At 32.8% G+C, this 14,462-nt stretch overlaps 1 protein-coding gene and 1 long non-coding RNA gene across 2 annotated transcripts in view; one reads left to right on the top strand and one right to left on the bottom strand.

Moving 5' to 3' along the window:
• Positions 1–14,462, top strand: part of LOC117122318 (two pore calcium channel protein 1-like) — a 27,778-nt gene that overhangs the window by 4,349 nt on the left and 8,967 nt on the right. Inside the window, exons 2-12 of the mRNA XM_033267878.1 lie at positions 3,367–3,556; positions 4,655–4,737; positions 6,220–6,340; positions 7,613–7,741; positions 8,449–8,571; positions 8,930–9,048; positions 9,546–9,647; positions 10,479–10,605; positions 11,053–11,254; positions 11,857–12,001; positions 12,814–12,978. Of these exons, the coding sequence (XP_033123769.1) occupies positions 3,374–3,556; positions 4,655–4,737; positions 6,220–6,340; positions 7,613–7,741; positions 8,449–8,571; positions 8,930–9,048; positions 9,546–9,647; positions 10,479–10,605; positions 11,053–11,254; positions 11,857–12,001; positions 12,814–12,978 (1,499 nt within the window). The 5' untranslated portion in view covers positions 3,367–3,373. The remainder of the gene's footprint in view (positions 1–3,366; positions 3,557–4,654; positions 4,738–6,219; positions 6,341–7,612; positions 7,742–8,448; positions 8,572–8,929; positions 9,049–9,545; positions 9,648–10,478; positions 10,606–11,052; positions 11,255–11,856; positions 12,002–12,813; positions 12,979–14,462) is intronic.
• Positions 381–1,617, bottom strand: LOC117122324. Its single transcript, XR_004447696.1, has 3 exons — positions 1,559–1,617; positions 614–831; positions 381–399 (listed from the first exon to the last, which is right to left on the bottom strand). It is a non-coding gene; the product is annotated as an uncharacterized LOC117122324 (long non-coding RNA).

Raw genomic sequence — 14,462 nt, 5'->3', positions numbered from 1 at the left:
AATAAACGCCTTGGGGCATTCATATTCTCCTCAAATAAACGCCCCCTAAATGATGGTAAACAAACCTACTGGAAGCAAACATCATTCTTAACACAATGTAGTACAGTAGAATTAATTACAGTTGGGGATCAGTAAGTCTTTATGATCATACAATACACAATTTGACGGCAATTATGCGTTTAATTTAATTTGAGTATGTAGGTATTCATTTTACACCCAAAAAATAAAGTCCTCCCTCGAATAAAATCGTCCTATGAATAACACCCCTCCAAAACCTCAGGGTGTTTATTCAAATAGAGTATTTTGCAATATATTGGTCGTGAGAATGCATACCCTTGTAAGCTGTCTCTTATACACATCTAGATGTGTATAAGAGACAGGCACCGGCCATTCTGAAAACTAATAATATTATAAAGATTAATTTTAAAAGCTAATTAGCATGAGGGAAATTAATTTCATTTCACATGTCCTAGCCTAGGACAAGTAGCTTAAAAAATTCAGTTGTCCTGAAGACATACACTCCCCAAAATGTACTCATTGGGAAGTATTTTAAGTGGTGCTAGTGAATGGCCATGAGTGAGGTACTACATGCATATTTAAGTATCCAACTCACCCTTTATTAATATTCTTTTCCTGGTCGACAGCTTGAAACGCACGCTTACATTTTAGGCGAATTACAAATTCATTTTTGGAGTGGTCGATATCAAAAATACAAATTGCAATTCCTATAGCCTTGACACTTGTTGGAAAGTTGAAGTTAAAATTTATGTTTAGTTTCAGCAGAAAATACCTGACATCAGATTGCAGAGCTTGCTTCAAAATTTAGTTAATCTGTTAAAAACAATCAAAAACAATATAGGCCTAGAGATAAAAAGCAGTTAGATATAGTGATACTGATGATATAATAATAATCATTCATTAATTATCAACAATAATTAATTAAACAGTACTAATAGGCCTAGCATGCCTTTATCTAGGGCTAAGCCTAGACTAAAGGCCTAGAGATAGCCTATAGCCTAGCCTTCCCTGTGCTAGGCCTGGGCTCACATACATAGGTCTACTACTACTAGCCTAGGCCTAGTACTAGTAATAAAAATTATATCCCCCTGCTGGCCTAGGTTAGGCCTTTATATTATCTAGGCCTAGGCCTAAATCAACAAATTTAAATTTAAAAAAATTTAAAAAGTTTAAAACAAATATGAAGTAATCTGAACTAGCCTAGGCCTAGGCTTGGCCTAATCATTACCCTGTTATTATTGAGTTAGGCTGTGCAAGCATAGCCTAGGCTTGGACAGGCCTAACGATATGGCATATGTAGCAGACAAAGCCTCACCTACCCATCCTGAAGGCCTTCATGTCTAAGGAAGGCTATACACTGCACTATTCTAGGCCCCTCAGGTCACTGGCATTTGGCTGGCAATGTTCGATTTTTAAATTCAGTTTCTAATTAATCTAAGCCAATATTCATTTCAAAAAAAGTCTAAGAAAGCTAAGGACCAGGCTTATTATTGTATTAAATAGTTTAGGAATTTGAACACAAAATTGATAAAATACTTACTTTTTATGAACAAAAACAACTCAGAGCAGGACAGCCTGTCATATGTTCTCACCCATTGTGCAAAAATGGCGCATTTTAACTTTATAACTTTTATCACGCAGTTGTCAAGAGACCTGTTAATACTGCATTCTGATTGGTCAAATAAATCCCAATTGGAATTAACACAATCCAATTGGATAATTGTTATCCAATTGGAATTAAAGACAATCCAATTGGATAATTGTTATCCAATTGGAATTTAAAGACAATCCAATTGGATATTTGTTATCCAATTGGAATTTTAAAACAATCCAATCGGATATTTCTTTTCCAATTGAAATTAAAAAACAATCCAATTGGATATTTGCTATCCAATTGGAATTTCAAGACAATCCAATTGGATATTTCTTATCCAATTGGAATTTAAAGGCAATTCAATTGGATATTTGTTATCCAATGGAATAAGTAAAAATTCCAATTGGATATTTATAATCCAATTGGAAATCTGTTCCAATTGGATTTGTTTTTTTTAGTTCAATTGGTATTTGTTATCAAATTGGATTTAAAAAAAATTTCAATTGCAAATTAATTGTCCAATTGGATTTTTCCAATTTCTAATTGGTCATTTGTCATCCGAATCATTCCAATTGGATTTATAAAAAAAATCCTATTGGACATTTGTTATCCAATTGATTTCAATAGGATTTTTTCCAAAATTCCAATTGGAATATTTTTTTCTTAATTGGAACCAATTGGATCCAATTCATTCCAATTACAATCCAACTGACTCATATTGAATCCAATTCAATTTCCAATTGGAATGAATTGGTCATTTTCGTAATAGCACATCACCTTTTACAGTACAGTTTTTAGACATATGATTTTGGCCTAGGCCTAGACAGTTTTTCATAGGACCAGGCCTTAACTAGGCCTAGGCTTATAGTATAATATTAGTAAGCCTAGGGGCCTAGGTCTATTTATGAAAAAAAATTCACTGGCAAATGTGACGAAGTCACCATGGCATGACAAGGCTAGGCTAGTAGTAGAAATCTACTAACTTTACCGTCAGCTGGATAAGGCTGCGTGCGAACTCACCTGCTGCGGGACTGGAGCAGTGTCCCGGACTAGAGTGCACTGCTGCTGGGTAGACACTGACTGTGTTAATCCTAGGCATAGGCCTAATTATAAACAAACAAGTCATCAGACTAATATACGTGTATTAATTTAATTGAATTATTCCCATGATTGAACTGACGTCGACTAAACCCTCTCCCTGTTACTGCGTACGTAAACGATCACAAAACTCACGGCTTCACACTATTGTCTAGGCTGTCGCTCAATCATCGTCGGGATGATTCTTCGATCAGCTGCTCGCAAAAATTGACAGACTGGTCATGAATATTAATGAGTTGGTTAGAAAATGCTACCAAGCTACTGAAAAAAGTGATCAGGCTCGTTTTCACCTGATTTTCCTGTCTCATCATGTTTTGTTTCTATAATTATCGTTACATCTGAGCATTTTTAATTTTTGAAGTATTTTTCCTGAACTCAGGAAAGGTTAAATAAGAAATATATGGCCACTTGTTTCATCTCCGCACTTCCCCTTTGCTTAGGAAGTATGAGAAGATATCCCTACGCTTCATTAAAGCTGAATTGGATTATCATTTTTTACACAATTGTAAAACGTTCGGCGTTTTCCCAAAATTCACTTCCCCTTTAATTGTTTTTTATTATAAATTTTTGTGTGACATCTTTTATTAAATATAAACTTGTTTTTATTTTGTTAAAATGATTTCAAAGAAAATTAAATTGTTTTCTGCTCTCATAAGGATAAAAATGGCCGCAAAAGAACATCGCAAAAGATCTGTAAGTTTTTCCGAGCTGGTTGATGCCCCTCTCCCGATCACCCACCCAAGACCCATCAGCTTCAAGAAAACCATAGAGCATATTGAATTAGATCTTGCGAACCAACCTGTCGACCCTTGTAAGAGGGGGCCAGATTCAACGATAAATTACACAGTAAGTATGTCCCAGACTTTTTAAAAAATTAGGATTGATACATGTACGGTGTACGGTTTAAATTGGTCAGTTTCGGTGGTTGGGGCAGAATTTACAGAGGTTGGTGGACTTAACTACAATAACTTATTTTTAAAGTAATTATTTTTAAAGCCCCATTCCCGGCAAAATTTCAGTTTTTAAGAAAAATCTAATTTTTGTATAATGTTATAAAGATTTATAAATATAATACGGAATTGCTAGTTTAACTGAATTTAGACATTCCTAAGAATGAAAAAAATGTAAAATAAGACTGAAATTCTATTTTTTGTGTTCCACACAAAAAATAAATGCTAATGAATTTTTCATGTTTGATTTTGCGATAGGTCGTGAGAAAAAATATCGTAGGCGCCGAAAACATTAGCCTATCCAACGCTGCTAGGCTAGGCCTAGCCTTACCTCGATTTAGGTTCTGTTATCACACATAAAAACGGCCGACATGATATTTTCCGTTGCTAGTATTGACAATTATTTCAAATTTGCTAAAAAACTGATTCTGACTGAGATTTTGACACTTAAACAAATATATCTCAGCCTAACCGAACGACCGCATTGTGCGAGATGCGAAGTACAAAAACTAATCTCATTAGAGAGGGCGCACTTTATTGTATAAATTACGTATACATAAAAGCGAGATATTCCAGTGGATGCGATCTACAACCTCTGAATTTGCCTAGTAACGATGAATTCGTCGAGAAAATGGTAATATTTTATGAGAAATAGTCTGTATTTCTCATTTTTTTTATTATTTTGTGTAAAACTAAAATTCATGCCAATATTTTTCCATGATTTATAATAATTGGAGTAATGCAAATGCATATTTTCTAAAAAAAGTCAGTTTTTAGTGAAATTTTGTCGGGAATGGGGCTTTAAATTCTGACAAAAAATTTGCAAATATAACACTTTACTGAGAAAAGCAGAAATAACAATATTATTTGACATTCACTTCAGGTAAAATGTTTTTATCACTTGCTGAATGTAATGTACTTGCTAAAAAATATTAATTATCATCATTTCTTGTATTATGGAGTGGTGCTTTTTTGTTTGTATTTTGTAATTAAGGAGCTTTTCCTAGCCTCAACATACATTAATGATGCAAGATATGCCCGCAGCTATAAACATAAAGTTGAGCAGGAGTATTTAAAGTAAGAAAAAATAGTCTTTATTATCAATATCCTTTACATAATATTTTGAAATTATACATTTAATTGTTTGCTGGTTTTATCATTATTTAGGGCAAATAGAAAAATATATTAGATTATCATTCCCGCCCGCATCAAAAATTCGGAAATATGGATGCAGGATTAAAAAAATAAAATTTGTTTGCCGCATCAATTATTTTAACAGCATAAAATAACAATGCAATTTTGTGACTTTAAATACATTTTCTTTAAAAAACTATAAAATTAAGCCAGTTTTTATACAATATTTACTATTACAGGCCCGGGTACAGGCCAATTATAGTAGTACCTCCTTTATCGATAAAAATAAAAGTGAAATAAATTATTGTACCGATTAAAAAAAAAAAAAAAAAAAAAACCGCCCTCCATCATCAATTTAAAAAAAAAAAGAATGATGATCTAATAATTTTTTCTATGTGCCCTTACAACAGAAGGTATCCTTAAGGGGAAAGCTCTTTCTATATTATTCTGTTAAACCGTAAAACCTCGAAGCCCAATGTGCTTAATCTTGAGAAGAAGCCCATCTTGAATTGAAGCCCCCTCTTTAGTTTGTAAAAGTAGCCTCGAAAAAAAAGCACATGGGCTTCTATTCAAGATAGCATTACATGGTCTTCTTTTTGAGATAATACAGTACATAAACTTTACAGGAAGTGACCCTATTTATTGTTTTATAGTAGATTAATCCTTAAACTTTACAGCATTCATTTAAAAAGAACCCCCCCCCCCTTTACTTTGCAAAAGTAGCCCCGAAAAAGAAGCCCATCTTGAAAAGAAGCCCATCCAAAGTTTGCAAAAAAAAAAAGAAGCTCAGGGATTCTTTTTGAAGTTTTACGGTATAATAGTGTATTTGGATTCATTGTAAACATTGCAACATTACGGAGAGCAATAACCTCAAATTTAATGTTATTTACTAATATAGAATGGGGCTTATATTAGTGTTTAGGGTGCTTGCTTTCTATTTTACAGGGGTCCTGGGTTAAAATTCTATCAAGTGACGAATATTTTTTCATAAAAAAAAGCAATTCCACACCCCAAGCCTCCTAATGATACTTAATTTATATAGAACAACTTGTGTATAGGCCTTGTTTTGTACTGTAAATGGGATTGCCACTTTTTAAATAGGACAGTGAAAATCATCATCATTATTTATTTATTATTAATGATATAAATATTTTAATATCATTATATTATTAATATGATTATTATCATTTTATTTTAACAAATAATCATAGGCTCTAAAATATATGCCTTTTATTTTCTATATTATTGTATTGAAAAATTGTAATATCAATATTTATTTTCCAAATATTATGTTATATATATTATATATTATATATTATTATTTTTAATGTTTTATATTCATTGTCATTAGCTTCCAGGAGCATATTACTTTAATATTATATCATTTCATATTTTTTGTGATTATATTTTTTATTTTTCTTTCAGATATTATGCATTATACAACACAGCCTTCTTGACATATGCTCTTTACTTTTTCCTGTTTTTAAATTTGTCTTTGGCCCTATTTGAGGAACCGGCCGTTAACAATCTAAGTTTGCCGTATTGGGTATGTGTTACAATTTATAAGGCAAGAATTTGTTTATACCTTGTTTCACAAACCCATAGCCCACCAATATTTATGATTTCAATAAAAATTAAGTTTTATTTTTGGCCAATTAGCGCACCCACCACCAGGAAAAACTGGCAATTTCAGAAAAAGAATAAAAGTTTTACACCTGCCGCTGCCTTGAAATTTCTTAAAAATAAGACATGTATGTGTCTTCCTAATTGTATAAACTTAAAGCATTTAACCATCCTATCACTACACTGTTTACCTTCACCAATAAAATTTTATTTTTATTTTCTTCTCCATCTTGATGTTTTGGCAAAACCTTTTGCTAAGTAAGAAACCAAAATGTCTTTATATTTCATGAAACAAAGTATAAAAAATTCTTGCCTAATGGAGAATTCCTAGACAAGAGCCTCGGTCATAGGTTCAAAGAATAAAAATCCCTGATATAGAGGAGAGTTTGTGTCTTCCTAATTGTATAAACTTAAAGCATTTAACCATCCTATCACTACACTGTTTACCTTCACCAATAAAATTTTATTTTTATTTTCTTCTCCATCTTGATGTTTTGGCAAAACCATTTGCTAAGTAAGAAACCAAAATTTCTTTATATTTCACGAAACAAAGTATAGAAAAGTCTTGCCTAATGGAGAATTCCTAGACAAAGGCCTCGGTCATAGGTTCAAAGAATAAAAATCCCTGATATAGAGGAGAGTTTACATGGCTTAGTTTGGCCCACATTGTGCTTTTAGACCACAAAATTAGGGATTTCAAATCCAAATACTGTAATGCTATTTGGATAGGCATATTAATATTTTTTGTCCGACAGCCATGTCGGGTGACGGGGTCCAGACCTGTCTGACAGGGGAAAAGCCCTGAATCCCTCCCCCGCTGGCGCCATCACTGAGCATGGTTTAAGCTGGAATTTAGTTGTAGTCTGGTGTCTATAATTAAGAATTTCTTTTCTCTTATTTTATTTAGGTTTTTACTAATCATAAATCCATTTTATGTTTGCAGTCCACCCAAATCCAAATACTGTAATGCTATTTAGATAGGCATATTAATATTTTTTGTCCGACAGCCATGTCGGGTGACGGGGTCCAGACCTGTCTGACAGGGGAAAAGCCCTGAATCCCTCCCCCGCTGGCGCCATCACTGAGCATGGTTTAAGCTGGAATTTAGTTGTAGTCTGGTGTCTATAATTAAGAATTTCTTTTCTCTTATTTTATTTAGGTTTTTACTAATCATGAATCCTTTTTATGTTTGCAGTCCACCATGCTTATGGAGTTGCTGTGCTTGGGATATTTCACGTTTCGTCTTGTTCACTCAAAAAGGTTTTCTTCAGGGCTTCGCTGGTGGACAGATACAAAGCATCTAATAACTGTTATTATATTACTGGTAAGTTAACTCTTTGTGCCTGCTTTTGTGTTTGTGCATAAGTATTCTTTTGTCTTCACTGTTTTTTTATTTATTTATTTTTTTTATATAAAAGTACAGTACCATTAAATTTATAATATAGGTTTGTAAACTTTTTTTCATTGTATTTCTTTATCAATATTTTTGTGTGATGGTTATTTCATTTTGCTAACTACAAAAGAGTATATTTTTCCTACACATTGAGTGAAATTCTTATAATGTTAATACTGGTAAATGGATATGTATGTGAATGAATGAATGAATAATATAATGAATGACAACTGTATAAACACATGAACGAATGAATGGATATATGGGTGGATTAATAAATAAATGAATGGATGGACGAATGAATGAATAAATTTATAGATAAATATATGAATGAATATATAAAACTTTAAATGAACGATTAAATGAATCTAAAATCTAAAATTAAAACTTTGATAACAGCTTGGATAAATAACATAGATAAATAACATGAATACATACCATGTATAGAATAAAATTAATAACATGAATATATAACATAAATATCAAAATAGGTAACATGAATAAATACATGTATTTCAAAATATTTAACTAACATGAATATAAATAACATAAATATAAATAAATAAATGCAAAGAAATTTAATTATTACGATAGTAGTATCTGAACATTATGTTGACATTTCTATATTTTCTCTTTAGTTAACATGCATAGATATCATTCTATACATCATTTTGAAAGAGGCTTGTAATAGCTGTACTGTTGTCCGATGGTCAAGGTGTCTTCGGCCACTCTTTCTGGTCAATTTCACTGAGATGAAACAGGTTTGGACTTTCTCTGAGATGAAGCAGGTCTCCTTCCAATTGAAGGCCATCTCCAATTAAAGACCAAAGCTGCTAAAGACATGAAACCTCGGTCCCAAAAAATTATCTTTAATTGTAGGGAAACTTGTATCTGAATTGATAAATCTGATAACAGAAATGTTAACCCTCAAACTTTCAATTAATATATTTAATTGTATTTTTTTTCAAGTTATTCATATACTTTTAGTTTTTGCATATTTTAATACATTATAAGTCTTAAAGGGCATATCAACATTATGAAATATTTAGTTGTAGCAATGTTTTTGTTTCTCTTTTTAAAAATGTTTTGCTTAGTTTAATGTGCATTGTATTTGCATAGCTTCGTCGTAGTTTTCGCAACATACGCCGTACCTTGCCAGAGATATTTTACGTGCTAATCTTGCTCTTTATTGTGATTGGTCTGTTTGCATTACTCATGCGGGAGCTCTTTAAGGATGAGTAAGTCTCAGTAATTTTATTATTGATATCATTATTAACATTCTTTACAATGCTTGTGGTTGTTAGCTGTGAATATGTGGACTGAAGCCTAGGCATGAAGAGCAGCTTATTTCAGTCGTATCTTTTGGTCCCCAATTCAGCTCCCATCGCTGTACTTGTGTTTCAGCTAACTGGAGGCCAGAAATGCAAGTTTCAATAGCGCACCGTGTGTGGGATCCAAGATGTTTAAGCTGTTGGTCCTGAATGCTTCATGGCCCATATGCATGTTAAATGAATGCAAGACCCCACTGGAAATAAGTCTTCGGACATTTGTGATTATCTTTGGCAATAAAATACAATAAATATATCCTATGAAATAATTATCTTTATTAATAAAAAATTAATTATGTATAAATAATTAAATACCCAGTTTAGGACACAATTGTTTTTTTTTTTTTTGAAAAATAATTAATTAATTGGTTTAATGGTTAATGATTCTAATAATTTTTCCCCCCCAGAAACCTGTTTATGCCAGATGGGACTCCCTACATGACTGCCTACTGGGATAACATTTGGCATTTGTATGTGTTGGTTACAACTGTCAATAGTCCAGACATAATGTGAGTTGTTATCAAAATGGAACATTCCACTATAAATGGACTATTCCACTAAGATGGAACATTCCCTAAGGTCCCAATAACAGTCATAATGTACAGGTGTAAACTTGTGTGTTTGAGGGACTGTACATAATCCTGGACCTGCATATTGAATAACATGTTCTGATTGGTCATTTGTTTGAAACTACAAAAAGGTCAATTGTTCTTGTATCCTGCTGTTAATATTTATATTTGATTAATACAGCTGAAACATTTTGTAGTGAACATCCAAATTCATTCATCTGTGATTATCTGGTAAATTGCAAGTAAATATGGTATGTCTTCTATTTGTTATGTATGCTGGTCTCCCTCCAATTAAAGACCCCTTCCATTATAGACCACCTCCAATTAAAGACCACCTTTTTGCAGCCCAAATGAATATCTATTGTTTATTTTTATAATAATATTTTTCATAATTAAAGAACAAAGCTGCTAAAAAGACCATGAAAACCATGGTTCCAAAAGTGGTGTTTAATTGGAGGGAGACCTGTATTTAATTAATATAAAAGGGTAACTGTAAAATTCAGTAAAGTATCAACTATCAGTTTGGCAACAGTAGAATTATATGAATCGTAAGTTCCTTAGTTTTCTGCTTTATCCACAGATATAAAGTTTTTAATTTTATATTTATATGAATATGTCGTATAAGAAGCTGACAAAGTATTGTCAGTCCCTGTTCACATACAAACAATGTACAGTTCTGACAAATTAAGTATCATTTCTCCCCTTCACATTTGCCTTCATCTCCTCCCCACCCCAGAGACTATAACAACCTGTATTGTTCTCATTTTTTAGGATGCCAGCCTACGACAAAAATGCTTGGAATGTACTCATATTCATTGCTTACATCATCATCTGTATCTACATCTTGATGAGCATCTTTTTGGCTGTAATTTATAAGAACTACAGAAAACATCTAAAAGTATGAACAAATATCTGTATTTTAATAATAATAATAATAATAATAATAATAATAATAAGGCCAAGTGAAAAGAAATAGTTTCTCATCCTAATATTTTGAAAAAAGGAGAATTAGGGCACGTTTTTTTTTTGTTACTCTGAGATGGCAAATCCAAGATGGTCAAAGGGAAACAGTCATACTACGTTCTCACTATTACCAAGTAGACCCATTAATCACGAAAGCAAATAGAAGAAGCACTAGACATGATTCATACCACATGTATCCCCAACCATAACGATCGAGAGAGGAATTTTATTGATGCCAGATTTTCGTACATTTCGAAAAAAATTGGTGAGGCAAAGAAAATGGATGTGCAAACTTGTACTACTGATAAATTCTTTTCTATATTATTAATACACACATGTGCAGATTATATTCTATTGAATTTGAAATTTGTTCCTTCTTCAGAATGAAGTTCAAAGGTCCGTGTTTGCCAAGAGACGTCAACTGAATAGAGCGTTTGACATTCTTAAAGTTTTTAATGGCAATCAATTCATCATACCTTGGGTACGGTGGAAAGTGGTCATGAAGTTGGTAGTCCCTCATCGAAGCGAAGTGTTGATTAGGTTATTATGGGATATCATTGATGAGGATGAAGATGATCAGATAGGTCAGTGGCGTGTCCTGCTTTTTTTTTTAATTGACCCACAATACCTGAGCTGTAGCTTTATTTGCACATGCAGTAGCCGACTCATGTTTAAAATTTTGAGGTGTCATAATTTTAATTTCAATGTGTTTTTGTCTGTCCATAAGCGGGGAGTTATTGCATATTGTGTCCGCTTTGGTGTATTATTGCTGTATAGGCTATTATTAATACCCACACATCCCTTTATCTTGCATTTAAAAATGCAATTTTTACAATTTGATGGCAAATGGAGGTATGAATATTAACTGCAGCCTGTTTTCCACTAGTCAAATTTATTCCCTCGAATGGAAAGCATCGGCTGATGGGCATGCACATTTACATTTCTGTCATATGTTTCATTGTCAAAAAAAAAGACCAATATACATATGCCTACATTAAATGTAGATTTTTGGCACTGGTTTAAAAGTTGTGCCCTATAAACCAGGCGCGCATTCAAAAATTGACTTACAGGTCATCACGAGACTTTTTTATGCATTTGCTTCTTAGATTCAATATTTTTCAACATTGCCCTCAAAACTTTACACTAATTTCTTATTCGTTTTATCCCCATTTTTTCATTTGCACAGGTAAAGCTGAATTTATGCACGTGGTGGACCTATTGAATACCGAGATTTCTGAGGTTGCGGATCGTATTCCACTAATCGGTAGAACTTTCCCACAATGCTATGAATCAACAATAAGTAGAAAAATAAAAGATTGTGTGAGAGCTCCGTAAGTCTGCAACACTTTCAGTTATTTTTTACATTTTAATGCCTATTTACAGAGAGCATGAAGCAGCATGTGACAGCGGCAGAAAAAACAGAACCTACAATGTTTTTTTTTGTTGATCCACACCAAACGCTACATGATTACATGAGAAAATGGCGCATCAATGACTAAAAAATTTACAAAAATAACTCATGCGCAACAAACAAAAATTCTCACCAATCTTCATTCATCCTTCATCCTTCTGAACAGGTACACTACTGCAGAACAAGCGATGCAAGTTGTGTGTGCCACAGCTGTGGAAATGTAACGCACTGTACGACAAAATATTTTTGTTGCTGTCGCGTGCCACTGTCGCATTCTGTGTAAACCGGGCCTTTAATATGCAAGATATGTTAATAATCAATAGCATTTTCTTGATTAAGAAATTTGATGATGGTTATGATGAAGTCCTGTTGATAATGATAACAATGGTAAAATATTTTGTTTTCTAATTCACCAATTTCAGAATTTTCCGATATTTTTTTGATGTTATCATCACAATAAACGCATTCTGCATTGGCTTTCGATGGGACCTGAGAATGTGCTCTGTCTCTTATACACATCTAGATGTGTATAAGAGACAGGTACAACAAAATATTTTTGTTGCTGTCGCGTGCCATTGTCGCATTCTGTGTAAACCAGGCCTTTAATATGCAAGATATGTTAATAATCAATAGCATTTTCTTGATTAAGAAATTTGATGATGGTTATGATGAAGTTCTGTTGATAATGATAACAATGGTAAAATATTTTGTTTTCTAATTTACCAATTTCAGAATTTTCCGATATTTTTTTGATGTTATCATCGCAATAAACGCATTCTGCATTGGCTTTCGATGGGACCAAACCGAGTGGTTTTTTTTGACGTTATTTACCTTAGAGATCATCCTCAAGCTGTACACTTTGGGAGGACATCAGTTTTGCAGAAAACCTTGGAATGTGTAAGCACTGTCACTTTCTAAAGAAATGGGGCTTGTCATGCCAACACCACATCAGTGACCAAAACAAGAAAATTGACTTTTTAATATATTCATATTCCCCCAATTATAAGCTTTAAAATTGATTGCCTTGCCACCTGAGTCCTGTGAGGCTAGGTCTCGTTTGGGAGATGGACTGGAGAAGTAAGATGCAAATTTTAGAATTTTCTGGCCGTATATATCTCACAATCTGATGTCCCAATTTTATTAAAAAAAACAATAATTATTGTGAATAATAATAAAAAATGAAAAAAAAGTATTCTATAAATGCAAAATAATAAAAAGTAAATAATAATAATAATAATAATAATAATAGTACATAATACATAATAATACATAATAATTAAAAAAAAAACCAAAAAAACAAAAGCAAGATTCGAACCTCATAGTGTCAATCAACTTTACACATGCATCTTTACCATTCAGCTACATTTTCTCTAATGCATATGTAAATTTAGTAATATTACACCAACTAAAAAACAACAACCACCAGCGAATCGACTATAATACATAGATATGGCACAACAGGGTGAGGGTTTGTAATCTCAGATTATCTTGTTAGTTTTAAAATGGTGAGTCATTTACTGGAATAAACTTATTATTGCTTAAGTTATGAGTAAAGTATTACAGGTTCTCTGTTTACAATACTGCCACATTCTTATGCTAATTACTCAGTTTAACATTTATTGCCAGTATGCTGGTTTTGCAATGACAAGCCTTAAATATATTTTTAAGGAGAAAAATAGTCAGATAGAGTTATAGAGTTGGTGATTGTAGGATTGAACTAACATAGCCAAGTATACATCAGATATTTACAGAACACAAGAACATACTGTATTCAGGCCTGTAAACAGGTTCCTGGGAAAGGGAGGGAGGGTGGGTTCTTATAGGCAGTGTTTAACTCACAATAATTTTTTTCTCTAATAAACAAGATGCAAAGGGGCAGGCCTTAGGGGAAAGTCCATTGTTAGTGTGTATATATATCTAACAAAAGAGATTTAAAATGTCTCAATACAATTATAGTGGCAAAGATTGATTAATGGTATTATGGTAGAAATGTGAAAATAAAACAAGTGATTTTAAGTAGTAAATGGACCATTGTCAATCAAACTTAACTGACCAATCAGAAAAGGGCCAGGAATATACCATACTCACACGAATAAGCGCCCAGGTGCTTAAAATATTTTTTTGCACTTTCTGAGGGGCGCTTATTCAAACGGGGCGCTTATTTAAACGGGGCGCTTATGAAAACAGAGTGGAAATTGAGGGGGCGCTTATGGAAATAGATGAAAATCGAGAGGTTCTTATGGAAAATTTTTTAATTCAAGAGTCACTTTTTGAATGAAAAAAGATTATATAAGGACATCACGAATGGTGGTTAGAAAAGATAATCGTCCAGAGAAAATGGCTCATTACAAGAATGCGTGAATATTTACATAACAGCAAAA

The sequence above is a fragment of the Anneissia japonica genome, unplaced genomic scaffold (genome assembly GCF_011630105.1).
Source record: "Anneissia japonica isolate Jap-2015-1 unplaced genomic scaffold, ASM1163010v1 scaffold1208_len1460985_cov181, whole genome shotgun sequence".
NCBI classification, from domain to species: Eukaryota; Metazoa; Echinodermata; class Crinoidea; order Comatulida; family Comatulidae; genus Anneissia; species Anneissia japonica.
This window is presented reverse-complemented; position numbering and strand designations above follow the sequence as displayed.